Raw genomic sequence first — 27,543 nt, 5'->3', positions numbered from 1 at the left:
TTCTTTCCCCTCCGTGTCCTCTTTCCACTCTCTGTCTTCTTTCCCCTCTCTGTCCTCTTTCCCCTCCCTGTCTTCTTTCCCCTCTCTGTCCTCTTTCCCCTCTCTGTCTTCTTTCCCTCTCTGTCCTCTTTCCCCTCTCTGTCTTCTTTCCCCTCTCTGTCTTCTTTCCCCTCTCTGTCCTCTTTCCCCTCTCTGTCCTCTTTCCCCTCTCTGTCTTCTTTCCCCTCTCTGTCCTCTTTCCCCTCTCTGTCCTCTTTCCCCTCTCTGTCCTCTTTCCCCTCTCTGTCCTCTTTCCCCCCTCTGTCCTCTTTCCCCTCTCTGTCCTCTTTCCCCTCTCTGTCCTCTTTCCCCTCTCTGTCTTCTTTCCCCTCTCTGTCTTCTTTCCCCTCTCTGTCCTCTTTCCCCTCTCTGTCATATTCCCCCCTGTCCTCTTTCCCCTCTCTGTCCACTTTCCCCTCACTGTCCTCTTTCCTCTCTCTGTCTTCATTCCCCTCTCTGTCTTCTTTCCCCTCTCTGTCATATTCCCCCCTGTCCTCTTTCCCCTCTCTGTCCTCTTTCCCCTCTCTGTCCACTTTCCCCTCTCTGTCTTCTTTCCCCTCTCTGTCCTCTTTCCCCTCTCTGGTATCCTCCCCCTCTCTGTCCTTTTTCCCCTCTCTGTTCTCTTTCCCCTCTCTGTCCTCTTTCCCCTCTCTGTCTTCATTCCCCTATCTGTTCTCTTTCCCCTCTCTGTCCTCTTCCCCCTCTCTGTCCTCTCTCCCCTCTCTGTTCTCATTCCCCCCTCTGTCCTCTTTCCCCTCTCTGTTATCTTCCCCCTCTCTGTCCTCTTTCCCCTCTCTGTCCTCTTTCCCCTCTCCGTCTTCATTCACCTATCTGTTCTCTTTCCCCTCTCAGTCTTCTTTCCCCTCTCTGTCCTCTCTCCCCTCTCTGTCCTCTTTCCCCCCTCTGTCCAATTTCCCCTCTCTGTCTTCTTTCCCCTCTCTGTCCTCTTCCCCTTTCTGTCCTCTCTTCCCTCTCTGTTCTCTTTCCCCTCTCTGTCTTCATTCCCCTATCTGTTCTCTTTCCCCTCTCTGTCCTCTTTCCCCTCTCTGTCCTCTTTCCCCTCTCTGTCCTCTTTCCCCTCTCTTTCTTCATTCCCCTATCTGTTCTCTTTCCCCTCTCTGTCCTCTTTCCCCTCTTTGTCCTCTTTCCCCTCTCTGTCTTCTTTCCCCGCTCTGTCCTCTTTCCCTTCTCTGTCTTCTTTCCCCTCTCTGTCCTCTTTCCCCTCTCTGTCCTCTTTCCCCTCTCTATCCTCTTTCCCCTCTCTATCCACTTTCCCCTCCCTGTCTTCTTTGCCCTCTCTGTCCTCTTTCCCCTCTCTGTCTTCTTTCCCCTCTCTGTCCTCTTTCCCCTCTCTGTCTTCTTTCCCCTCTCTGTCTTCTTTCCCCTCTCTGTCCTCTTTCCCCTCTCTGTCCTCTTTCCCCTCTCTGTCTTCTTTCCCCTCTCTGTCCTCTTTCCCCTCTCTGTCGTCTTTCCCCTCTCTGTCTTCTTTCCCCTCTCTGTCCTCTTTCCCCTCTCTGTCTTCTTTCCCCTCTCTGTCCTCTTTCCCCTCTCTGCCCTCTTTCCCCTCTCTGTCCTCTTTCCCCTCTCTGTCCTCTTTCCCCCCTCTGTCCTCTTTCCCCTCTCTGTCCTCTTTCCCCTCTCTGTCCTCTTTCCCCTCTCTGTCCTCTTTCCCCCCTCTGTCCTCTTTCCCCTCTCTGTCCTCTTTCCCCTCTCTGTCCACTTTCCCCTCCCTGTCTTCTTTGCCCTCTCTGTCCTCTTTCCCCTCTCTGTCTTCTTTCCCCTCTCTGTCCTCTTTCCCCTCTCTGTCTTCTTTCCCCTCTCTGTCTTCTTTCCCCTCTCTGTCCTCTTTCCCCTCTCTGTCCTCTTTCCCCTCTCTGTCTTCTTTCCCCTCTCTGTCCTCTTTCCCTTCTCTGTCGTCTTTCCCCTCTCTGTCTTCTTTCCCCTCTCTGTCCTCTTTCCCCTCTCTGTCTTCTTTCCCCTCTCTGTCCTCTTTCCCCTCTCTGCCCTCTTTCCCCTCTCTGTCCTCTTTCCCCTCTCTGTCCTCTTTCCCCCCTCTGTCCTCTTTCCCCTCTCTGTCCTCTTTCCCCTCTCTGTCCTCTTTCCCCTCTCTGTCTTCTTTCCCCTCTCTGTCTTCTTTCCCCTCTCTGTCCTCTTTCCCCTCTCTGTCATATTCCCCCCTGTCCTCTTTCCCCTCTCTGTCCACTTTCCCCTCACTGTCCTCTTTCCTCTCTCTGTCTTCATTCCCCTCTCTGTCTTCTTTCCCCTCTCTGTCATATTCCCCCCTGTCCTCTTTCCCCTCTCTGTCCTCTTTCCCCTCTCTGTCCACTTTCCCCTCTCTGTCTTCTTTCCCCTCTCTGTCCTCTTTCCCCTCTCTGGTATCTTCCCCCTCTCTGTCCTCTTTCCCCTCTCTGTTCTCTTTCCCCTCTCTGTCCTCTTTCCCCTCTCTGTCTTCATTCCCCTATCTGTTCTCTTTCCCCTCTCTGTCCTCTTCCCCCTCTCTGTCCTCTCTCCCCTCTCTGTTCTCATTCCCCCCTCTGTCCTCTTTCCCCTCTCTGTTATCTTCCCCCTCTCTGTCCTCTTTCCCCTCTCTGTCCTCTTTCCCTTATCTGTTCTCTTTCCCCTCTCTGTCCTCTTTCCCCTCTCTGTCCTCTTTCCCCTCTCTGTCCTCTTTCCCCTCTCTTTCTTCATTCACCTATCTGTTCTCTTTCCCCTCTCAGTCTTCTTTCCCCTCTCTGTCCTCTCTCCCCTCTCTGTCCTCTTTCCCCCCTCTGTCCAATTTCCCCTCTCTGTCTTCTTTCCCCTCTCTGTCCTCTTCCCCCTTTCTGTCCTCTCTCCCCTCTCTGTTCTCTTTCCCCTCTCTGTCTTCATTCCCCTATCTGTTCTCTTTCCCCTCTCTGTCCTCTTTCCCCTCTCTGTCCTCTTTCCCCTCTCTGTCCTCTTTCCCCTCTCTTTCTTCATTCCCCTATCTGTTCTCTTTCCCCTCTCTGTCCTCTTTCCCCTCTCTGTCCTCTTTCCCCTCTCTGTCTTCTTTCCCCGCTCTGTCCTCTTTCCCTTCTCTGTCTTCTTTCCCCTCTCTGTCCTCTTTCCCCTCTCTGTCTTCTTTCCCCTCTCTGTCCTCTTTCCCCTCTCTGTCGTCTTTCCCCTCTCTGTCTTCTTTCCCCTCTATGTCCTTTTTCCCCTCTCTTTCCTCTTTCCCCTCTCTGTCTTCTTTCCCCTCTCTGTCCTCTTTCCCCTCTCTGTCCTCTTTCCCCTCTCTGTCTTCTTTCCCCTCTCTGTCCTCTTTCCCCTCTCTGTCCTCTTTCCCCTCTCTGTCCTCTTTCCCCTCTCTGTCCTCTTTCCCCCCTCTGTCCTCTTTCCCCTCTCTGTCCTCTTTCCCCTCTCTGTCCTCTTTCCCCTCTCTGTCTTCTTTCCCCTCTCTGTCTTCTTTCCCCTCTCTGTCCTCTTTCCCCTCTCTGTCATATTCCCCCCTGTCCTCTTTCCCCTCTCTGTCCACTTTCCCCTCACTGTCCTCTTTCCTCTCTCTGTCCTCTTTCCCCTCTCTGTCCTCTTTCCCCTCTCTGTCCTCTTTCCCCTCTCTGGTATCTTCCCCCTCTCTGTCCTCTTTCCCCTCTCTGTTCTCTTTCCCCTCTCTGTCCTCTTTCCCCTCTCTGTCTTCATTCCCCTATCTGTTCTCTTTCCCCTCTCTGTCCTCTTCCCCCTCTCTGTCCTCTCTCCCCTCTCTGTTCTCATTCCCCCCTCTGTCCTCTTTCCCCTCTCTGTTATCTTCCCCCTCTCTGTCCTCTTTCCCCTCTCTGTCCTCTTTCCCCTCTCCGTCTTCATTCACCTATCTGTTCTCTTTCCCCTCTCAGTCTTCTTTCCCCTCTCTGTCCTCTCTCCCCTCTCTGTCCTCTTTCCCCCCTCTGTCCAATTTCCCCTCTCTGTCTTCTTTCCCCTCTCTGTCCTCTTCCCCCTTTCTGTCCTCTCTTCCCTCTCTGTTCTCTTTCCCCTCTCTGTCTTCATTCCCCTATCTGTTCTCTTTCCCCTCTCTGTCCTCTTTCCCCTCTCTGTCCTCTTTCCCCTCTCTGTCCTCTTTCCCCTCTCTTTCTTCATTCCCCTATCTGTTCTCTTTCCCCTCTCTGTCCTCTTTCCCCTCTTTGTCCTCTTTCCCCTCTCTGTCTTCTTTCCCCGCTCTGTCCTCTTTCCCTTCTCTGTCTTCTTTCCCCTCTCTGTCCTCTTTCCCCTCTCTGTCCTCTTTCCCCTCTCTATCCTCTTTCCCCTCTCTATCCACTTTCCCCTCCCTGTCTTCTTTGCCCTCTCTGTCCTCTTTCCCCTCTCTGTCTTCTTTCCCCTCTCTGTCCTCTTTCCCCTCTCTGTCTTCTTTCCCCTCTCTGTCTTCTTTCCCCTCTCTGTCCTCTTTCCCCTCTCTGTCCTCTTTCCCCTCTCTGTCCTCTTTCCCCTCTCTGTCCTCTTTCCCCCCTCTGTCCTCTTTCCCCTCTCTGTCCTCTTTCCCCTCTCTGTCCTCTTTCCCCTCTCTGTCTTCTTTCCCCTCTCAGTCTTCTTTCCCCTCTCTGTCCTCTCTCCCCTCTCTGTCCTCTTTCCCCCCTCTGTCCAATTTCCCCTCTCTGTCTTCTTTCCCCTCTCTGTCCTCTTCCCCCTTTCTGTCCTCTCTCCCCTCTCTGTTCTCTTTCCCCTCTCTGTCTTCATTCCCCTATCTGTTCTCTTTCCCCTCTCTGTCCTCTTTCCCCTCTCTGTCCTCTTTCCCCTCTCTGTCCTCTTTCCCCTCTCTTTCTTCATTCCCCTATCTGTTCTCTTTCCCCTCTCTGTCCTCTTTCCCCTCTCTGTCCTCTTTCCCCTCTCTGTCTTCTTTCCCCGCTCTGTCCTCTTTCCCTTCTCTGTCTTCTTTCCCCTCTCTGTCCTCTTTCCCCTCTCTGTCTTCTTTCCCCTCTCTGTCCTCTTTCCCCTCTCTGTCGTCTTTCCCCTCTCTGTCTTCTTTCCCCTCTTTGTCCTTTTTCCCCTCTCTTTCCTCTTTCCCCTCTCTGTACTCTTTCCCCTCTCTGTCCTCTTTCCCCTCTCTGTCCTCTTTCCCCTCTCTGTCGTCTTTCCCCTCTCTGTCCTCTTTCCCCTCTCTGTCCTCTTTCCCCTCTCTGTCCTCTTTCCCCTCTCTGTCCTCTTTCCCCACTCTGTCCTCTTTCCCCTCTCTGTCCTCTTTCCCCTCTCTGTCCTCTTTCCCCTCTCTGTCTTCTTTCCCCTCTCTGTCTTCTTTCCCCTCTCTGTCCTCTTTCCCCTCTCTGTCATATTCCCCCCTGTCCTCTTTCCCCTCTCTGTCCACTTTCCCCTCACTGTCCTCTTTCCTCTCTCTGTCCTCTTTCCCCTCTCTGTCCTCTTTCCCCTCTCTGTCCTCTTTCCCCTCTCTGGTATCTTCCCCCTCTCTGTCCTCTTTCCCCTCTCTGTTCTCTTTCCCCTCTCTGTCCTCTTTCCCCTCTCTGTCTTCATTCCCCTATCTGTTCTCTTTCCCCTCTCTGTCCTCTTCCCCCTCTCTGTCCTCTCTCCCCTCTCTGTTCTCATTCCCCCCTCTGTCCTCTTTCCCCTCTCTGTTATCTTCCCCCTCTCTGTCCTCTTTCCCCTCTCTGTCCTCTTTCCCCTCTCCGTCTTCATTCACCTATCTGTTCTCTTTCCCCTCTCAGTCTTCTTTCCCCTCTCTGTCCTCTCTCCCCTCTCTGTCCTCTTTCCCCCCTCTGTCCAATTTCCCCTCTCTGTCTTCTTTCCCCTCTCTGTCCTCTTCCCCCTTTCTGTCCTCTCTTCCCTCTCTGTTCTCTTTCCCCTCTCTGTCTTCATTCCCCTATCTGTTCTCTTTCCCCTCTCTGTCCTCTTTCCCCTCTCTGTCCTCTTTCCCCTCTCTGTCCTCTTTCCCCTCTCTTTCTTCATTCCCCTATCTGTTCTCTTTCCCCTCTCTGTCCTCTTTCCCCTCTTTGTCCTCTTTCCCCTCTCTGTCTTCTTTCCCCGCTCTGTCCTCTTTCCCTTCTCTGTCTTCTTTCCCCTCTCTGTCCTCTTTCCCCTCTCTGTCCTCTTTCCCCTCTCTATCCTCTTTCCCCTCTCTATCCACTTTCCCCTCCCTGTCTTCTTTGCCCTCTCTGTCCTCTTTCCCCTCTCTGTCTTCTTTCCCCTCTCTGTCCTCTTTCCCCTCTCTGTCTTCTTTCCCCTCTCTGTCTTCTTTCCCCTCTCTGTCCTCTTTCCCCTCTCTGTCCTCTTTCCCCTCTCTGTCTTCTTTCCCCTCTCTGTCCTCTTTCCCCTCTCTGTCGTCTTTCCCCTCTCTGTCTTCTTTCCCCTCTCTGTCCTCTTTCCCCTCTCTGTCTTCTTTCCCCTCTCTGTCCTCTTTCCCCTCTCTGTCCTCTTTCCCCTCTCTGTCCTCTTTCCCCTCTCTGTCCTCTTTCCCCCCTCTGTCCTCTTTCCCCTCTCTGTCCTCTTTCCCCTCTCTGTCCTCTTTCCCCTCTCTGTCTTCTTTCCCCTCTCTGTCTTCTTTCCCCTCTCTGTCCTCTTTCCCCTCTCTGTCATATTCCCCCCTGTCCTCTTTCCCCTCTCTGTCCACTTTCCCCTCACTGTCCTCTTTCCTCTCTCTGTCTTCATTCCCCTCTCTGTCTTCTTTCCCCTCTCTGTCATATTCCCCCCTGTCCTCTTTCCCCTCTCTGTCCTCTTTCCCCTCTCTGTCCACTTTCCCCTCTCTGTCTTCTTTCCCCTCTCTGTCCTCTTTCCCCTCTCTGGTATCTTCCCCCTCTCTGTCCTCTTTCCCCTCTCTGTTCTCTTTCCCCTCTCTGTCCTCTTTCCCCTCTCTGTCTTCATTCCCCTATCTGTTCTCTTTCCCCTCTCTGTCCTCTTCCCCCTCTCTGTCCTCTCTCCCCTCTCTGTTCTCATTCCCCCCTCTGTCCTCTTTCCCCTCTCTGTTATCTTCCCCCTCTCTGTCCTCTTTCCCCTCTCTGTCCTCTTTCCCCTATCTGTTCTCTTTCCCCTCTCTGTCCTCTTTCCCCTCTCTGTCCTCTTTCCCCTCTCTGTCCTCTTTCCCCTCTCTTTCTTCATTCACCTATCTGTTCTCTTTCCCCTCTCAGTCTTCTTTCCCCTCTCTGTCCTCTCTCCCCTCTCTGTCCTCTTTCCCCCCTCTGTCCAATTTCCCCTCTCTGTCTTCTTTCCCCTCTCTGTCCTCTTCCCCCTTTCTGTCCTCTCTCCCCTCTCTGTTCTCTTTCCCCTCTCTGTTCTCTTTCCCCTCTCTGTTCTCTTTCCCCTCTCTGTCCTCTTTCCCCTCTCTGTCCTCTTTCCCCTCTCTGTCCTCTTTCCCCTCTCTTTCTTCATTCCCCTATCTGTTCTCTTTCCCCTCTCTGTCCTCTTTCCCCTCTCTGTCCTCTTTCCCCTCTCTGTCTTCTTTCCCCGCTCTGTCCTCTTTCCCTTCTCTGTCTTCTTTCCCCTCTCTGTCCTCTTTCCCCTCTCTGTCTTCTTTCCCCTCTCTGTCCTCTTTCCCCTCTCTGTCGTCTTTCCCCTCTCTGTCTTCTTTCCCCTCTTTGTCCTTTTTCCCCTCTCTTTCCTCTTTCCCCTCTCTGTCTTCTTTCCCCTCTCTGTCCTCTTTCCCCTCTCTGTCCTCTTTCCCCTCTCTGTCTTCTTTCCCCTCTCTGTCCTCTTTCCCCTCTCTGTCCTCTTTCCCCTCTCTGTCCTCTTTCCCCTCTCTGTCCTCTTTCCCCTCTCTGTCCTCTTTCCCCTCTCTGTCCTCTTTCCCCTCTCTGTCCTCTTTCCCCTCTCTGTCTTCTTTCCCCTCTCTGTCTTCTTTCCCCTCTCTGTCCTCTTTCCCCTCTCTGTCATATTCCCCCCTGTCCTCTTTCCCCTCTCTGTCCACTTTCCCCTCACTGTCCTCTTTCCTCTCTCTGTCCTCTTTCCCCTCTCTGTCCTCTTTCCCCTCTCTGTCCTCTTTCCCCTCTCTGGTATCTTCCCCCTCTCTGTCCTCTTTCCCCTCTCTGTTCTCTTTCCCCTCTCTGTCCTCTTTCCCCTCTCTGTCTTCATTCCCCTATCTGTTCTCTTTCCCCTCTCTGTCCTCTTCCCCCTCTCTGTCCTCTCTCCCCTCTCTGTTCTCATTCCCCCCTCTGTCCTCTTTCCCCTCTCTGTTATCTTCCCCCTCTCTGTCCTCTTTCCCCTCTCTGTCCTCTTTCCCCTCTCCGTCTTCATTCACCTATCTGTTCTCTTTCCCCTCTCAGTCTTCTTTCCCCTCTCTGTCCTCTCTCCCCTCTCTGTCCTCTTTCCCCCCTCTGTCCAATTTCCCCTCTCTGTCTTCTTTCCCCTCTCTGTCCTCTTCCCCCTTTCTGTCCTCTCTTCCCTCTCTGTTCTCTTTCCCCTCTCTGTCTTCATTCCCCTATCTGTTCTCTTTCCCCTCTCTGTCCTCTTTCCCCTCTCTGTCCTCTTTCCCCTCTCTGTCCTCTTTCCCCTCTCTTTCTTCATTCCCCTATCTGTTCTCTTTCCCCTCTCTGTCCTCTTTCCCCTCTTTGTCCTCTTTCCCCTCTCTGTCTTCTTTCCCCGCTCTGTCCTCTTTCCCTTCTCTGTCTTCTTTCCCCTCTCTGTCCTCTTTCCCCTCTCTGTCCTCTTTCCCCTCTCTATCCTCTTTCCCCTCTCTATCCACTTTCCCCTCCCTGTCTTCTTTGCCCTCTCTGTCCTCTTTCCCCTCTCTGTCTTCTTTCCCCTCTCTGTCCTCTTTCCCCTCTCTGTCTTCTTTCCCCTCTCTGTCTTCTTTCCCCTCTCTGTCCTCTTTCCCCTCTCTGTCCTCTTTCCCCTCTCTGTCTTCTTTCCCCTCTCTGTCCTCTTTCCCCTCTCTGTCGTCTTTCCCCTCTCTGTCTTCTTTCCCCTCTCTGTCCTCTTTCCCCTCTCTGTCTTCTTTCCCCTCTCTGTCCTCTTTCCCCTCTCTGTCCTCTTTCCCCTCTCTGTCCTCTTTCCCCTCTCTGTCCTCTTTCCCCCCTCTGTCCTCTTTCCCCTCTCTGTCCTCTTTCCCCTCTCTGTCCTCTTTCCCCTCTCTGTCTTCTTTCCCCTCTCTGTCTTCTTTCCCCTCTCTGTCCTCTTTCCCCTCTCTGTCATATTCCCCCCTGTCCTCTTTCCCCTCTCTGTCCACTTTCCCCTCACTGTCCTCTTTCCTCTCTCTGTCTTCATTCCCCTCTCTGTCTTCTTTCCCCTCTCTGTCATATTCCCCCCTGTCCTCTTTCCCCTCTCTGTCCTCTTTCCCCTCTCTGTCCACTTTCCCCTCTCTGTCTTCTTTCCCCTCTCTGTCCTCTTTCCCCTCTCTGGTATCTTCCCCCTCTCTGTCCTCTTTCCCCTCTCTGTTCTCTTTCCCCTCTCTGTCCTCTTTCCCCTCTCTGTCTTCATTCCCCTATCTGTTCTCTTTCCCCTCTCTGTCCTCTTCCCCCTCTCTGTCCTCTCTCCCCTCTCTGTTCTCATTCCCCCCTCTGTCCTCTTTCCCCTCTCTGTTATCTTCCCCCTCTCTGTCCTCTTTCCCCTCTCTGTCCTCTTTCCCCTATCTGTTCTCTTTCCCCTCTCTGTCCTCTTTCCCCTCTCTGTCCTCTTTCCCCTCTCTGTCCTCTTTCCCCTCTCTTTCTTCATTCACCTATCTGTTCTCTTTCCCCTCTCAGTCTTCTTTCCCCTCTCTGTCCTCTCTCCCCTCTCTGTCCTCTTTCCCCCCTCTGTCCAATTTCCCCTCTCTGTCTTCTTTCCCCTCTCTGTCCTCTTCCCCCTTTCTGTCCTCTCTCCCCTCTCTGTTCTCTTTCCCCTCTCTGTCTTCATTCCCCTATCTGTTCTCTTTCCCCTCTCTGTCCTCTTTCCCCTCTCTGTCCTCTTTCCCCTCTCTGTCCTCTTTCCCCTCTCTTTCTTCATTCCCCTATCTGTTCTCTTTCCCCTCTTTGTCCTTTTTCCCCTCTCTGTCCTCTTTCCCCTCTCTGTCTTCTTTCCCCTCTCTGTCCTCTTTCCCCTCTCTGTCCTCTTTCCCCTCTCTGTCTTCTTTCCCCTCTCTGTCCTCTTTCCCCTCTCTGTCCTCTTTCCCGTCTCTATCCTCTTTCCCCTCTCTACCCTCTTTCCCCTCTCTGTCTTCTTTCTCCTCTCTGTCCTCTTTCCCCTCTCTGTCCTCTTTCCCCTCTCTGTCCTCTTTCCCCTCTCTTTCTTCATTCCCCTATCTGTTCTCTTTCCCCTCTCTGTCCTCTTTCCCCTCTCTTTCTTCATTCCCCTATCTGTTCTCTTTCCCCTCTTTGTCCTCTTTCCCCTCTCTGTCCTCTTTCCCCTCTCTGTCTTCTTTCCCCTCTCTGTCCTCTTTCCCCTCTCTGTCTTCTTTCCCCTCTCTGTCCTCTTTCCCCTCTCTGTCCTCTTTCCCCTCTCTGTCCTCTTTCCCCTCTCTATCCTCTTTCCCCTCTCTATCCACTTTCCCCTCTCTGTCTTCTTTCCTCTCTCTGTCCTATTTCCCCTCTCTGTCTTCTTTCCCCTCTCTGTCCTCTTTCCCCTCTCTGTCCTCTTTCCCCTCTCTGTCCTCTTTCCCCTCTCTGTCTTCTTTCCCCTCTCTGTCCTCTTTCCCCTCTCCGTCTTCTTTCCCCTCTCTGTCTTCTTTCCCCTCTCTGTCCTCTTTCCCCTCTCTGTCTTCTTTCCCCTCTCTGTCCTCTTTCCCCTCTCTGTCTTCTTTCCCCTCTCTGTCTTCTTTCCCCTCTCTGTCCTCTTTCCCCTCTCTGTCCTCTTTCCCCTCTCTGTCTTCTTTCCCCTCTCTGTCCTCTTTCTCCTCTCTGTCCTCTTTCCCCTCTCTGTCTTCTTTCCCCTCTCTGTCCTCTTTCCCCTCTCTGTCCTCTTTCCCGTCTCTATCCTCTTTCCCCTCTCTACCCTCTTTCCCCTCTCTGTCTTTTTTCTCCTCTCTGTCCTCTTTCCCCTCTCTGTCCTCTTTCCCCTCTCTGTCCTCTTCCCCCTCTCTTTCTTCATTCCCCTATCTGTTCTCTTTCCCCTCTCTGTCCTCTTTCCCCTCTCTTTCTTCATTCCCCTATCTGTTCTCTTTCCCCTCTCTGTCCTCTTTCCCCTCTCTGTCCTCTTTCCCCTCTCTGTCTTCTTTCCCCTCTCTGTCCTCTTTCCCCTCTCTGTCTTCTTTCCCCTCTCTGTCCTCTTTCCCCTCTCTGTCCTCTTTCCCCTCTCTGTCCTCTTTCCCCTCTCTATCCTCTTTCCCCTCTCTATCCACTTTCCCCTCCCTGTCTTCTTTCCCCTCTCTGTCCTCTTTCCCCTCTCTGTCTTCTTTCCCCTCTCTGTCCTCTTTCCCCTCTCTGTCTTCTTTCCCCTCTCTGTCTTCTTTCCCCTCTCTGTCCTCTTTCCCCTCTCTGTCCTCTTTCCCCTCTCTGTCTTCTTTCCCCTCTCTGTCTTCTTTCCTCTCTCTGTCCTCTTTCCCCTCTCTGTCTTCTTTCCCCTTTCTGTCCTCTTTCCCCTCTCTGTCTTCTTTCCCCTCTCTGTCTTCTTTCCCCTCTCTGTCCTCTTTCCCCTCTCTGTCTTCTTTCCCCTCTCTGTCCTCTTTCCCCTCTCTGTCTTCTTTCCCCTCTCTGTCTTCTTTCCCCTCTCTGTCCTCTTTCCCCTCTCTGTCCTCTTTCCCCTCTCTGTCTTCTTTCCCCTCTCTGTCCTCTTTCTCCTCTCTGTCCTCTTTCCCCTCTCTGTCTTCTTTCCCCTCTCTGTCCTCTTTCCCCTCTCTGTCCTCTTTCCCGTCTCTATCCTCTTTCCCCTCTCTACCCTCTTTCCCCTCTCTGTCTTTTTTCTCCTCTCTGTCCTCTTTCCCCTCTCTGTCCTCTTTCCCCTCTCTGTCCTCTTCCCCCTCTCTTTCTTCATTCCCCTATCTGTTCTCTTTCCCCTCTCTGTCCTCTTTCCCCTCTCTTTCTTCATTCCCCTATCTGTTCTCTTTCCCCTCTCTGTCCTCTTTCCCCTCTCTGTCTTCTTTCCCCTCTCTGTCCTCTTTCCCCTCTCTGTCTTCTTTCCCCTCTCTGTCCTCTTTCCCCTCTCTGTCCTCTTTCCCCTCTCTGTCCTCTTTCCCCTCTCTATCCTCTTTCCCCTCTCTATCCACTTTCCCCTCCCTGTCTTCTTTCCCCTCTCTGTCCTCTTTCCCCTCTCTGTCTTCTTTCCCCTCTCTGTCCTCTTTCCCCTCTCTGTCCTCTTTCCCCTCTCTGTCTTCTTTCCCCTCTCTGTCTTCTTTCCTCTCTCTGTCCTCTTTCCCCTACTGTCTTCATTCCCCTCTCCTGCTTGTCTGTCTGTCTCTCATTCTCTCTCCTGTCTGTCTTTCTGTCTGTCCCGTTCTTCCCTCTCAGAATGTTTATATGCTATGGCTATGGGCCAGGGCTAGTTGAATGGTCTTAGTTTGTTATCCCTTCCCTCCCAAGCTGGTGTTAACTATTTACACCTGAAGGCTGTAAATGTCTGACAGAAAAAGCTCCTTTCCTAATTTAGTGAAAGATGACAAGAGTTTTATATGACAGACTGTAGGTTGTTAATATATTGCATTAAATCAATCATTTTCTCTCTTTCTCTCCCTCTCTCTCTGCAGTGCCGTCCTTCCAAAGGGAGGAAGAGGGGTTACTGCTGGTGTGTGGATAAGTACGGTCAGCCTCTCCCTGGCTATGATGGAAAGGAGAGAGGAGAATCCCAGTGCAACAACCTGGAGAACAAATGAGAGGCAGAGAGAGGATGGAGTGATGGAGAGAAATAATAAGGCAAGAAGAAGAGAGGAATGGGAGAGAGAGATACTTTTTTAACTCCTGCCTTGCACGTAACCGTCAAAAGAGTGCCGGACCGTTGACCTCAGGTCACATGACTGCCGGGTGGGGGAGGGAGAGGGAGGGAGGGGAAGAGAGGGGAAAGGAGGGGAAGGGAGGGGCAGACTGGGACAGCACAGCCTAATAGGCCAAGCCTTCTGTCCATCATCTGCAGCTATCTGCTCTGTGCTATGGGAACCTCTAGCTACCCCTCGTATGAAAACAACAGAGAGAGAAACTAAACATCTGCACTATTATTTTAGAGAGAGAGGATGGAGGGACTTTTCCACTCACTTTAAAGAGGACATGACTGTGACCCAACGCAACATGCTTGTGTATGTTTGTGTGTGTGTATGCATGCATGTGTGTGTGTGTGCATGTGTGTATGCCTGCGTGTGAGCATGAGTGTGAGCATGTATGAGTGTTTGTGTGTGGGTGTGTGTATGCCTGCGTGTGAGCATGTATGAGTGTATGTGTGTGTAAATGCTGTCTTTCAATAAGCTCAGTTTAGAGGTGTAAGAAAACCTCTTGACATCCAAACCCTGCCCCCTTCTATCCTGTCATGCAGAGACTCCTCCCCTTTCTCAGGATCCATCATTATGAAGTGAAGGCTTATGGGTAGGCCAGCCTCTGACCTCTTCCCTGCCATGTTGGACACCACTGGCCTTCCCCACTGTCTCCATAGCAACCAGCTTGTCCCGCCCGATGTGCTGCGTCACATTTACAGGTTTAGGGGGAAGGAAAGGAATGGAGACGGTGCCTTAAACCCACACTGCCCCTCTCCCCCTCTTCCCCATCCCTGACCCCTACCCCTCCCTTTCTCATATTCCTTGGTTAGCCCTCTGCGGTCCTCATAGGACCCCAGGAAGAGTAGCTGCTGCTTTTGCAAAAGTTCATGGGGATTAAAAAAAAATAATCAACAGGTTCTCACATAACGTTACCACCCTGCAGCCCTGGTCTGGTTAGCTAGCTGGCGGGTTGGGTTAGCATAGTTAGCCAAACCATCACTTCTTCATTCAGGAAATAGGGCCAGTGGTGTTGTCATGACAACATGGTCCCTCTATCTGCAGTACTCTTCCTGTCTATGGTGCAAATGTCCTGGAGTGGGGTCCTTTAGACTGGGCATGCTCGGTGGGACCGGGCTGCTCTCTATGCCATAGGAGCCAGCTTCGAGGCCAAGCACAACCACTTAAAGCACTTTAGATGCACCCAACCAACTTCCCTAGAGCGCTCCTCACAGTTAAAGACCATCTCTACCCATTGTAGTGTAGTAGTCATAGCTTTTAATTGGTGCAACATTTAACAAGGTTTATAGCACTGTAGAACAAAACATCAACAACAACAAAATAAAAAACAATGTTACACAAGCACTTCTGACTGTGACTTTACTCAGCCTAGAGAACAAACGCCCCTCCTCACAATTTCCATTCTATGCAAAGTGTGTTTTATTTTTGTTGATATTGTTTCTTGGAGATGCTTGTATGATCTTATGCCAACATAACTCCACCAGGTGGATGCGACACCAAATATGCATTCAAGAAGCAGACAGGGGGTCTGAGGGAGGGGGCGTGGTCCTCCTAGAAGTGCTCCCTGCTTCCTGTATGACGCTTTCACATATCCTGTGTCTGAAATGGCACCATATTTCGTATATAATTCCCTATGGGCCCTGATCAAAAGTGATGCACTACATAGGGAATAGGATGCCATTGAAGATGCAGACTTGAACAGTGGAGTGTGCACGACAAGGAATGCTAGCCCAGTAGCTCGGTAGCATGGAATTGGATGCACACACACTTTAAAACAAACAACAACAACATCTTAAAACCAACCAACCCGCTGAGGCTGCAAGCCATTCTATTTGAAGACTTGATTTCGGGGGAGGATAATTAAATTATGTTTAAGATATTGCCCCACTCCTTCCCAGTTCTTTGTTAGTCTTATTCTATATTCAAAATGTTTCCGTGGCTATGTGGCTGACACATGTACGGGTACTTCAAATTAAATAAATAAAGAAGTTATTTATCTAAGAAAGAATTATAAACTGATCCAAACTACGTTTTTTTCTTACCAACAGTAAGAATCAGTGACTCACTGATTGTAGAGCAAACTCGAAGTTGATTCAGCGTATTTTGGGGAATGTAATCACTAATGAATGTTACATTTTTTTATTAACATTTTCTTCTATAATTATTTTTGTAAACTTTAAACATCTCTGGTTTGTTGCCCACAGTAACTGTCAGTCGGTCAGGCACTCAGGCACTCAGGTCACTGGTCTGTAGACTAATTGGTTTGTAACAAAGTTGGGGTCAGTTTTATTTCTATTCAGTCAATACAATAATCTGAAAATCTTCATAAGGAAATGTTGAATTTGAATTTGAACTGACTTTTCTGAATTAACTGAATGGAATGGAGCCCAATCCTGTTGTGTAATCCAATGGGTCTGTAGTCAAGTGAAACTCTCAGTCAGTCCATCGGTCACTGCTCCAACACTTCTCTCCGTACACACCAACGTTCACACAAACGTGCACAGCAATGTGCACGCGATGCCATCCCGTCTCAGTCTCGGTCCACATCCAGGGGCACCTCTGTCTCTCTAACATTTTGTCACTTTTCTGGTGGTCATGTAAGAATCTCTCTTCTGTTCACGGGTAATTGTACTTTATTTTTACATTTTGTTTCAACTTTTATTGTGTAAAGAGTTTTGATTCTTTAAAGAAAAAAAGCTTTTCATGTTACTAATCTAGAAAATCACACAGCTATTATTTTCTTTGAGGAAGGAACATTATTTTGTTAAAATATAATTTGTATTTAATGTCTTTTTAAAATAAAAAAATAAACACTATTTTCATTTACTGTTGAAAGGCTCGAGGGTGTTTTTACAAGTTAGGCTGTGTTACCTCAGAGAGCAGAGAAGTACATTCAGTACTCAATACGGTCCTACTTCGGAGTTATAGTAAGTAGGCCTACATTCACTACTCAATACTGTCCTACTTCAGAGTTGAGTAAGTAGGCCTACATTCAGTACGCAATACTGTCCTACTTCAGAGTTATAGTAAGTAGGCCTACATTCAGTACTCAATACTGTCGACTTCAGAGTTATAGTAAGTAGGCCTACATTCAGTACTCAATACTGCCCAACTTCAGCGTTATAGTAAGTAGGCCTACATTCAGTACTCAATAATGTCCTACTTCAGAGTTATAGTAAGTAGGCCTACACTCAGTACTCAATACGGTCCTACTTCAGAGTTATAGTAAGTAGGCCTACATTCAGTACTCAATACTGTCCTAGTTCAGAGTTATAGTAAGTAGGCCTACATTCAGTACTCAATACTGTCCAAATTCAGAGTAATAGTAAGTAGACCTACATTCAATACACAATACTGTCCTACTTCAGAGTTATAGTAAGTAGGCCTACATTCAGTACTCAATATTGTCTTGTTCAGAGTTATAGTCAGTAGGACTACATTCAGTACTCAATACTGTCTAGTTCAGAGTTATAGTAAATAGGCCTACATTCAGTACTTAATATGGTCCTACTTCAGAGTTATAGTAAGTAGGCCTAAATTCAGTACGCAATACTGTCCTCCTTCAGAGTTATAGTAAGTAGGCCTTCATTCAGGACTCAATACTGTCTAGTTCAGAGTTATGGAAAGTAGACCTACATTCAGTACTCAATACTGTTCTACTTCAGAGTTATAATAAATAGGCCTACATTCAGTACTCAATACTGTCTAGTTCATAGTTATAGTAAGTAGGCCTATATTCAGTACTCAATACTATCCTACTTCAGAGTTATAGTAAGTAGGCCTACATTCAGTGCTAAATACTGTCTAGTTCAGAGTTATAGTAAGTAGGCCTACATTCAGTACTCAATACTGTGCAGTTCAGAATTATAGTAAGTAGGCCTACATTCAGTACTCAATACTGTCTAGTTCAGAGTTATAGTAAGTAGGCCTACATTCAGTACTCAATACTGTCTAGTTCAGAGTTAGAGTAAGTATGCGTACATTCAGTATTCAATACGGTCTAGTTCAGAGTTATAGTAAGTAGACCTACATTCAGTACTGAATACTGTCTAGTTCAGAGGTATAGTAAGTAGGCCTACATTCAGTACTCAATACTGTCCTACTTCAGAGTTATAGTAAGTAGACCTACATTCAATACTCAATACTGTCTAGTTCAGAGTTATAGTAAGTAGGCCTATATTCAGTACTCAATACTATCCTACTTCAGAGTTATAGTAAGTAGGCCTACATTCAATACTCAATGCTGTATAGTTCAGAGTTATAGTAAGTAGGCCTACACTCAGTGCTCAATACTGTCCTAGTTCAGAGTTATAGTTAGTAGGTCTACATTCAGTACTCAATATTATTCTTCTTCAGAGTCATAGTAAGTAGGCCTACATTCAGTACTCAATACTGTCCTAGTCCAGAGTTATAGTAAGTAGGCCTACATTCAGTACTCAATACTGTCCTGCTTCAGAGTTATAGTAAATAGGACTTCATTCAGTACTCAATACTGTTCTACTTCAGAGTTATAGTAAGTAGGCCTACATTCAGTACTCAATACGGTCCTACTTCAGAGTTATAGTAAGTACGCCTACATTCAGTATGCAATACTGTCCTACTTCAGAGTTATAGTAAGTAGGCCTACATTCAGGACTCAATACTGTCCTACTTCAGAGTTATAGTAAGTAGGCCTACACTCAGTACTCAATACGGTCTTACTTCAGAGTTATAGTAAGTAGGCCTACATTCAGTACTCAATACTGTCCTAGTTCAGAGTTATAGTAAGTAGGTCTACATTCAGTACTCAATACTGTCCTAGTTCAGAGTTATAGTAAGTAGGCCTAGATTCAGTACTCAATATTGTCAAAATTCAGTAATAGTAAGTAGACCTACATTCAATACACAATACTGTCCTACTTCAGAGTTATAGTAAGTAGGCCTACATTCAGGATTCAGTATTGTCTTGTTCAGAGTTATAGTAAGTAGGACTACATTCAGTACTCAATACTGTCTAGTTCAGAGTTATAGTAAATAGGCCTACAATCAGTACTTAATATGGTCCTACTTCAGAGTTATAGTAAGTAGGCCTACATTCAGTACGCAATACTGTCCTCCTTCAGAGTTATAGTAAGTAGGCCTACATTCAGGACTCAATACAGTCTAGTTCAGAGTTATGGTAAGTAGGCATACATTCAGTACTCAATACTGTCTAGTTCAGAGTTATAGTAAGTTGTCCTACATTAAGTACTCAATACTGTCTAGTTCAGAGTTAGAGTAAGTAGGCCAACATTCAGTACTCAATGCTGTCCAACTTCAGAGTTATAGTAAGTACGCCTACATGCAGTACGCAATATCGTCCTACTTCCGAGTTATAGTAAGTAGGCCTACATTCAGTACTTAAAAGTGTCTAGTTCAGAGTTATAGTAAGTAGGCCTATATTCAGTACTCGATACTGTCCTACTTCAGAGTTATAGTAAGTAGGCCTACATTCAGTACTCAATACTGTCTAGTTCAGAGTTATAGTAAGTAGGCCTACATTCAGTACTCAATACTGTTATTCATCAGAGTTATAGTAAGTAGGCCTACATTCAGTACTCAATAATGTCTAGTTCAGAGTTATAGTAAGTAGGCCTATATTCAGTACTCAATACAATCCTACTTCAGAGTTATAGTAAGTAGGCCTACATTCAGTACTCAATACTGCCCTACTTCAGAGTTATAGTAAGTAGGCCTAAATTCAGTACTCAATACTGCCCTACTTCAGAGTTATAGTAAGTAGGCCTACATTCAGTACTCAATAATGTCCTACTTCAGAGTTATAGTAAGTAGGCCTACACTCAGTACTCAATACGGTCCTACTTCAGAGTTATAGTAAGTAGGCCTACATTCAGTACTCAATACTGTCCTAGTTCAGAGTTATAGTAAGTAGGCCTACATTCAGTACTCAATACTGTCCAAATTCAGAGTAATAGTAAGTAGACCTACATTCAATACACAATACTGTCCTACTTCAGAGTTATAGTAAGTAGGCCTACATTCAGTACTCAATAATGTCCTACTTCAGAGTTATAGTAAGTAGGCCTACACTCAGTACTCAATACGGTCCTACTTCAGAGTTATAGTAAGTAGGCCTACATTCAGTACTCAATACTGTCCTAGTTCAGAGTTATAGTAAGTAGGCCTACATTCAGTACTCAATACTGTCCAAATTCAGAGTAATAGTAAGTAGACCTACATTCAATACACAATACTGTCCTACTTCAGAGTTATAGTAAGTAGGCCTACATTCAGTACTCAATATTGTCTTGTTCAGAGTTATAGTAAGTAGGACTACATTCAGTAATCAATATTGTCTAGTTCAGAGTTATAGTAAATAGGCCTACATTCAGTACTTAATATGGTCCTACTTCAGAGTTATAGTAAGTAGGCCTACATTCAGTACGCAATACTGTCCTCCTTCAGAGTTATAGTAAGTAGGCCTGCATTCAGGACTCAATGCTGTCTAGTTCAGAGTTATGGTAAGTAGGCCTACATTCAGTACTCAATGCTGTTCTACTTCAGAGTTATAGTAAATAGGCCTACATTCAGTACTCAATACTGTCTAGTTCATAGTTATAGTAAGTAGGCCTATATTCAGTACTCAATACTGTCTAGTTCAGAGTTATAGTAAGTAGGCCTACATTCAGTACTCAATACTGTTTAGTTCAGAGTTAGAGTAAGTAGGCCAACATTCAGTACTCAATACTGTCCTACTTCAGAGTAAGTATGCGTACATTCAGTATTCAATACGGTCTAGTTCAGAGTTATAGTAAGTAGACCTACATTCAGTACTCAATACTGTCTAGTTCAGAGGTATAGTAAGTAGGCCTACATTCAGTACTCAATACTGTCCTACTTCAGAGTTATAGTAAGTAGACCTACATTCAATACTCAATACTGTCTAGTTCAGAGTTATAGTAAGTAGGCCTATATTCAGTACTCAATACTATCCTACTTCAGAGTTATAGTAAGTAGGCCTACATTCAATACTCAATACTGTATAGTTCAGAGTTATAGTAAGTAGGCCTACACTCAGTGCTCAATACTGTCCTAGTTCAGAGTTATAGTAAGTAGGTCTACATTCAGTACTCAATATTATTCTTCTTCAGAGTCATAGTAAGTAGGCCTACATTCAGTACTCAATGCTGTCCTAGTTCAGAGTTATAGTAAGTAGGCCTACATTCAGTACTCAATACTGTCCTACTTCAGAGTTATAGTAAATAGAACTTAATTCAGTACTCAATACTGTTCTACTTCAGAGTTATAGTAAGTAGGCCTACATTCAGTACTCAATACTGTCCTACTTCAGAGTTATAGTAAGTACTCCTACATTCAGTACGCAATATTGTCCTACTTCAGAGTTATAGTAAGTAGGCCTACATTCAGTACTCAAAAGTGTCTAGTTCAGAGTTATAGTAAGTAGGCCTATATTCAGTACTCAATACTGTCCTAGTTCAGAGTTATAGTAAGTAGGCCTACATTCAGTATTGAATACTGTTCTACTTCAGAGTTACATTAGTAGGCCTCTATTCAGCACTCAATACTGTCCCACTTCAGAGTTATAGTAAGTAGGCCTACATTCAGTACTCAATACTGTCTAGTTCAGAGTTATAGTAAGTAGGCCTACATTCAGTACTCAATACTGTCTAGTTCAGAGTTATAGTAAGTAGGCCTACATTCAGTACTCAATACTGTCTAGTTCAGAGTTATAGTAAGTAGGCCTATATTCAGTACTCAATACTATCCTACTTCAGAGGTATAGTAAGTAGGCCTACATTCAATACTCAATTCTGTATAGTTCAGAGTTATAGTAAGTAGGCCTACACTCAGTACTCAATACGGTCCTACTTCAGAGTTATAGTAAGTAGGCCTACATTCAGTACTCAATACTGTCCAAATTCAGAGTAATAGTAAGTAGACCTACATTCAATACAAAATACTGTCCAACTTCAGAGTTATAGTAAGTAGGTCTACATTCAGGATTCAGTATTGTCTTGTTCAGAGTTATAGTAAGTAGGACTACATTCAGTACTCAATACTGTCTAGTTCAGAGTTATAGTAAATAGGCCTACAATCAGTACTTAATATGGTCCTACTTCAGAGTTATAGTAAGTAGGCCTACATTCAGTACGCAATACTGTCCTAGTTCAGAGTTAAAGTAAGTAGGCCTATATTCAGTACTCAATACTATCCTACTTCAGAGGTATAGTAAGTAAACCTACATTCAGTACTCAATACTGTTCTACTTCAGAGTTACAGTAGTAAGCCTATATTCAGCACTCAATTCTGTCCTACTTCAGAGTTATAGTAAGTAGGCCTACATTCAGTACTCAATACTGTCTAGTTCAGAGTTATACTAAGTAGGCCTATATTCAGTACTCAATAATATCCTACTTCAGAGGTATAGTAAGTAGGCCTACATTCAATACTCAATACTGTATAGTTCAGAGTTATAGTAAGTAGGCCTACATTCAGTGCCCAATACTGTCCTAGTTCAGAGTTAAAGTAAGTAAACCTACATTCAGTACTCAATACTGTCTAGTTCAGAGTTATAGTAAGTAGGCCTACATTCAGTACTCAATACTGTCTAGTTCAGAGTTATAGTAAGTAGGACTACATTCAGTGCTCAATACTGTCCTACTTCAGAGTTATAGTAAGTAGGTCTACATTCAGTACTCAAATAGTAAGTAGGCCTACATTCAGTACTCAATATTGTCCAAATTCAGAGTAATAGTAAGTAGACCTACATTCAATACACAATACTGTCCTACTTCAGAGTTATAGTAAGTAGGCCTACATTCAGGATTCAGTATTGTCTTGTTCAGAGTTATAGTAAGTAGGACTACATTCAGTACTCAATACTGTCTAGTTCAGAGTTATAGTAAATAGGCCTACAATCAGTACTTAATATGGTCCTACTTCAGAGTTATAGTAAGTAGGGCTACATTCAGTACGCAATAATGTCCAAATTCAGAGTAATAGTAAGTAGACCTACATTCAATACACAATACTGTCCAACTTCAGAGTTATAGTAAGTAGGCCTACATTCAGGATTCAGTATTGTCTTGTTCAGAGTTATAGTAAGTAGGACTACATTCAGTACTCAATACTGTCTAGTTCAGAGTTATAGTAAATAGGCCTACAATCAGTACTTAATATGGTCCTACTTCAGAGTTATAGTAAGTAGGCCTACATTCAGTACGCAATACTGTCCTAGTTCAGAGTTAAAGTAAGTAGGCCTATATTCAGTACTCAATACTATCCTACTTTAGAGGTATAGTAAGTAAACCTACATTCAGTACTCAATACTGTTCTACTTCAGAGTTACAATAGAAAGCCTATATTCAGCACTCAATTCTGTCCTACTTCAGAGTTATAGTAAGTAGGCCTACATTCAGTACTCAATACTGTCTAGTTCAGAGTTATACTAAGTAGGCCTATATTCAGTACTCAATACTATCCTACTTCAGAGGTATAGTAAGTAGGCCTACATTCAATACTCAATACTGTATAGTTCAGAGTTATAGTAAGTAGGCCTACATTCAGTGCCCAATACTGTCCTAGTTCAGAGTTAAAGTAAGTAAACCTACATTCAGTACTCAATACTGTTCTACTTCAGAGTTACAGTAGTAGGCCTATATTCAGCACTCAATTCTGTCCTACTTCAGAGTTATAGTAAGTAGGCCTACATTCAGTACTAAATACTGTCTAGTTCAGAGTTATAGTAAGTAGGCCTACATTCAGTACTCAATACTGTCTAGTTCAGAGTTATAGTAAGTAGGTCTACATTCAGTACTCAATACTGTCCTAGTTCAGAGTTATAGTAAGTAGGCCTACATTCAGTACTCAATATTGTCCAAATTCAGAGTAATAGTAAGTAGACCTACATTCAATACACAATACTGTCCTACTTCAGAGTTATAGTATGTAGGCCTACATTCAGGATTCAGTATTGTCTTGTTCAGAGTTATAGTAAGTAGGACTACATTCAGTACTCAATACTGTCTAGTTCAGAGTTATAGTAAATAGGCCTACAATCAGTACTTAATATGGTCCTACTTCAGAGTTATAGTAAGTAGGGCTACATTCAGTACGCAATAATGTCCTCCTTCAGAGTTATAGTAAGTAGGCCTACATTCAGGACTCAATACTGTCTAGTTCAGAGTTATGGTAAGTAGGCATACATTCAGTACTCAATACTGTCTAGTTCAGAGTTATAGTAAGTTGTCCTACATTAAGTACTCAATACTGTCCAACTTCAGAGTTATAGTAAGTACGCCTACATGCAGTACGCAATATCGTCCTACTTCCGAGTTATAGTAAGTAGGCCTACATTCAGTACTTAAAAGTGTCTAGTTCAGAGTTATAGTAAGTAGGCCTACATTCAGTACTCAATACTGTCTAGTTCAGAGTTAAAGTAAGTAGGCCTACATTCAGTACTCAATACTGTTATTCTTCAGAGTTATAGTAAGTAGGCCTACATTCAGTACTCAATACTGTCTAGTTCAGAGTTATAGTAAGTAGGCCTATATTCAGTACTCAATACTATCCTACTTCAGAGTTATAGTAAGTATGCCTACATTCAGTACTCAATACTGTCTAGTTCAGAGTTATAGTAAGTAGGCCTACATTCAGTACTCAATACTGTCTAGTTCAGAATTATAGTAAGTAGGCCTACATTCAGTACTCAATAATGTCTAGTTCAGAGTTATAGTAAGTAGGCCTACATTCAGTACTCAATACTGTCTAGTTCAGAGTTAGAGTAAGTAGGTCAACATTCAGTACTCAATACTGTCCTACTTCAGAGTAAGTATGCGTACATTCAGTATTCAATACGGTCTAGTTCAGAGTTATAGTGAGTAGGCCTACATTCAGTACTCAATACTGTTCTACTTCAGAGGTATAGTAAGTAGGCCTACATTCAGTACTCAATACTGTCCTACTTCAGAGTTATAGTAAGTAGGCCTACATTCAGTACTCAATACTGTCTAGTTCAGAGTTATAGTAAGTAGGCCTATATTCAGTACTCAATACTATCCTACTTCAGAGTTATAGTAAGTAGGCCTACATTCAATACTAAATACTGTATAGTTCAGAGTTATAGTAAGTAGTCCTACATTCAGTGCTCAATACTGTCCTAGTTCAGAGTTATAGTAAGTAGGACTGCATTCAGTGCTCAATATTCTTCTTCTTCAGAGTCATAGTAAGTAGGCCTACATTCAGTTCTCAATACTGTCCTAGTTCAGAGTTATAGTAAGTAGGCCTACATTCAGTACTCAATACTGTCCTACTTCAGAGTTATAGTAAATAGGCCTACATTCAGTACTCAATATTATTCTTCTTCAGAGTCATAGTAAGTAGGCCTACATTCAGTACTTAATACTGTCCTAGTTCAGGGTTATAGTAAGTAGGCCTACATTCAATACTCAATACTGTATAGTTCAGAGTTATAGTAAGTAGGCCTACATTCAATACTCAATACTGTATAGTTCAGAGTTATAGTAAGTAGGCCTACATTCAGTACTCAATATTATTCTTCTTCAGAGTTATAGTAAGTGGGCCTACATTCAGTGCTCAATACTGTCCTAGTTCAGAGTTGTAGTAAGTAGGCCTACATTCAGTACTCAATACTGTCTAGTTCAGAGTTATAGTAAGTAGGCCTACATTCAGTACTCAAAAGTGTCTAGTTCAGAGTCATAGTAAGTAGGCCTACATTCAGTATTCAATATGGCATAGTTCAGAGTTATAGTAAGTAGGCCTACATTCAGTACTCAATATTCTTCTTCTTCAGAGTCATAGTAAGTAGGCCTACATTCAGTACTCAATACTGTCCTAGTTCAGAGTTATAGTAAGTAGGCCTACATTCAGTACTCAATACTGTCCTACTTCAGAGTTATAGTAAATAGGCCTACATTCAGTATTGAATACTGTTCTACTTCAGAGTTACATTAGTAGGCCTCTATTCAGCACTCAATACTGTCCCACTTCAGAGTTATAGTAAGTAGGCCTACATTCAGTACTCAATACTGTCTAGTTCAGAGTTATAGTAAGTAGGCCTACATTCAGTACTCAATACTGTCTAGTTCAGAGTTATAGTAAGTAGGCCTACATTCAGTACTCAATACTGTCTAGTTCAGAGTTATAGTAAGTAGGCCTATATTCAGTACTCAATACTATCCTACTTCAGAGGTATAGTAAGTAGGCCTACATTCAATACTCAATTCTGTATAGTTCAGAGTTATAGTAAGTAGGCCTACACTCAGTACTCAATACGGTCCTACTTCAGAGTTATAGTAAGTAGGCCTACATTCAGTACTCAATACTGTCCAAATTCAGAGTAATAGTAAGTAGACCTACATTCAATACAAAATACTGTCCAACTTCAGAGTTATAGTAAGTAGGTCTACATTCAGGATTCAGTATTGTCTTGTTCAGAGTTATAGTAAGTAGGACTACATTCAGTACTCAATACTGTCTAGTTCAGAGTTATAGTAAATAGGCCTACAATCAGTACTTAATATGGTCCTACTTCAGAGTTATAGTAAGTAGGCCTACATTCAGTACGCAATACTGTCCTAGTTCAGAGTTAAAGTAAGTAGGCCTATATTCAGTACTCAATACTATCCTACTTCAGAGGTATAGTAAGTAAACCTACATTCAGTACTCAATACTGTTCTACTTCAGAGTTACAGTAGTAAGCCTATATTCAGCACTCAATTCTGTCCTACTTCAGAGTTATAGTAAGTAGGCCTACATTCAGTACTCAATACTGTCTAGTTCAGAGTTATACTAAGTAGGCCTATATTCAGTACTCAATAATATCCTACTTCAGAGGTATAGTAAGTAGGCCTACATTCAATACTCAATACTGTATAGTTCAGAGTTATAGTAAGTAGGCCTACATTCAGTGCCCAATACTGTCCTAGTTCAGAGTTAAAGTAAGTAAACCTACATTCAGTACTCAATACTGTCTAGTTCAGAGTTATAGTAAGTAGGCCTACATTCAGTACTCAATACTGTCTAGTTCAGAGTTATAGTAAGTAGGACTACATTCAGTGCTCAATACTGTCCTACTTCAGAGTTATAGTAAGTAGGTCTACATTCAGTACTCAAATAGTAAGTAGGCCTACATTCAGTACTCAATATTGTCCAAATTCAGAGTAATAGTAAGTAGACCTACATTCAATACACAATACTGTCCTACTTCAGAGTTATAGTAAGTAGGCCTACATTCAGGATTCAGTATTGTCTTGTTCAGAGTTATAGTAAGTAGGACTACATTCAGTACTCAATACTGTCTAGTTCAGAGTTATAGTAAATAGGCCTACAATCAGTACTTAATATGGTCCTACTTCAGAGTTATAGTAAGTAGGCCTACATTCAGTACGCAATACTGTCCTAGTTCAGAGTTAAAGTAAGTAGGCCTATATTCAGTACTCAATACTATCCTACTTTAGAGGTATAGTAAGTAAACCTACATTCAGTACTCAATACTGTTCTACTTCAGAGTTACAATAGAAAGCCTATATTCAGCACTCAATTCTGTCCTACTTCAGAGTTATAGTAAGTAGGCCTACATTCAGTACTCAATACTGTCTAGTTCAGAGTTATACTAAGTAGGCCTATATTCAGTACTCAATACTATCCTACTTCAGAGGTATAGTAAGTAGGCCTACATTCAATACTCAATACTGTATAGTTCAGAGTTATAGTAAGTAGGCCTACATTCAGTGCCCAATACTGTCCTAGTTCAGAGTTAAAGTAAGTAAACCTACATTCAGTACTCAATACTGTTCTACTTCAGAGTTACAGTAGTAGGCCTATATTCAGCACTCAATTCTGTCCTACTTCAGAGTTATAGTAAGTAGGCCTACATTCAGTACTAAATACTGTCTAGTTCAGAGTTATAGTAAGTAGGCCTACATTCAGTACTCAATACTGTCTAGTTCAGAGTTATAGTAAGTAGGTCTACATTCAGTACTCAATACTGTCCTAGTTCAGAGTTATAGTAAGTAGGCCTACATTCAGTACTCAATATTGTCCAAATTCAGAGTAATAGTAAGTAGACCTACATTCAATACACAATACTGTCCTACTTCAGAGTTATAGTATGTAGGCCTACATTCAGGATTCAGTATTGTCTTGTTCAGAGTTATAGTAAGTAGGACTACATTCAGTACTCAATACTGTCTAGTTCAGAGTTATAGTAAATAGGCCTACAATCAGTACTTAATATGGTCCTACTTCAGAGTTATAGTAAGTAGGGCTACATTCAGTACGCAATAATGTCCTCCTTCAGAGTTATAGTAAGTAGGCCTACATTCAGGACTCAATACTGTCTAGTTCAGAGTTATGGTAAGTAGGCATACATTCAGTACTCAATACTGTCTAGTTCAGAGTTATAGTAAGTTGTCCTACATTAAGTACTCAATACTGTCCAACTTCAGAGTTATAGTAAGTACGCCTACATGCAGTACGCAATATCGTCCTACTTCCGAGTTATAGTAAGTAGGCCTACATTCAGTACTTAAAAGTGTCTAGTTCAGAGTTATAGTAAGTAGGCCTACATTCAGTACTCAATACTGTCTAGTTCAGAGTTAAAGTAAGTAGGCCTACATTCAGTACTCAATACTGTTATTCTTCAGAGTTATAGTAAGTAGGCCTACATTCAGTACTCAATACTGTCTAGTTCAGAGTTATAGTAAGTAGGC

The 27,543-nt window shown here is 44.7% G+C and overlaps 1 protein-coding gene across 4 annotated transcripts in view; it reads left to right on the top strand.

Moving 5' to 3' along the window:
- The window catches only part of LOC139409429 (insulin-like growth factor binding protein 3), a 65,592-nt gene extending 49,946 nt beyond the window's left edge, over positions 1–15,646 (top strand). The window contains exons 4-5 of one of the 4 annotated variants that reach the window (XM_071154577.1): positions 12,578–12,743; positions 14,296–15,646. In XM_071154577.1, coding sequence (XP_071010678.1) covers positions 12,578–12,703 — 126 coding nt within the window. In that variant the 3' untranslated portion in view covers positions 12,704–12,743; positions 14,296–15,646. Of the gene's footprint in view, positions 1–12,577 lie in introns of all 4 variants that reach the window. The other 3 variants (XM_071154575.1, XM_071154574.1, XM_071154573.1) reach the window with 3 other exon arrangements.
- Positions 15,647–27,543: the final 11,897 nt, after the last annotated feature.

Source organism: Oncorhynchus clarkii, chromosome 5, assembly GCF_045791955.1.
Source record: "Oncorhynchus clarkii lewisi isolate Uvic-CL-2024 chromosome 5, UVic_Ocla_1.0, whole genome shotgun sequence".
In the NCBI taxonomy this organism is placed as follows: domain Eukaryota; kingdom Metazoa; phylum Chordata; class Actinopteri; order Salmoniformes; family Salmonidae; genus Oncorhynchus; species Oncorhynchus clarkii.
The sequence above is the reverse complement of the archived record's forward strand: the minus strand, read 5'-3'. Positions and strand labels throughout refer to the sequence as shown.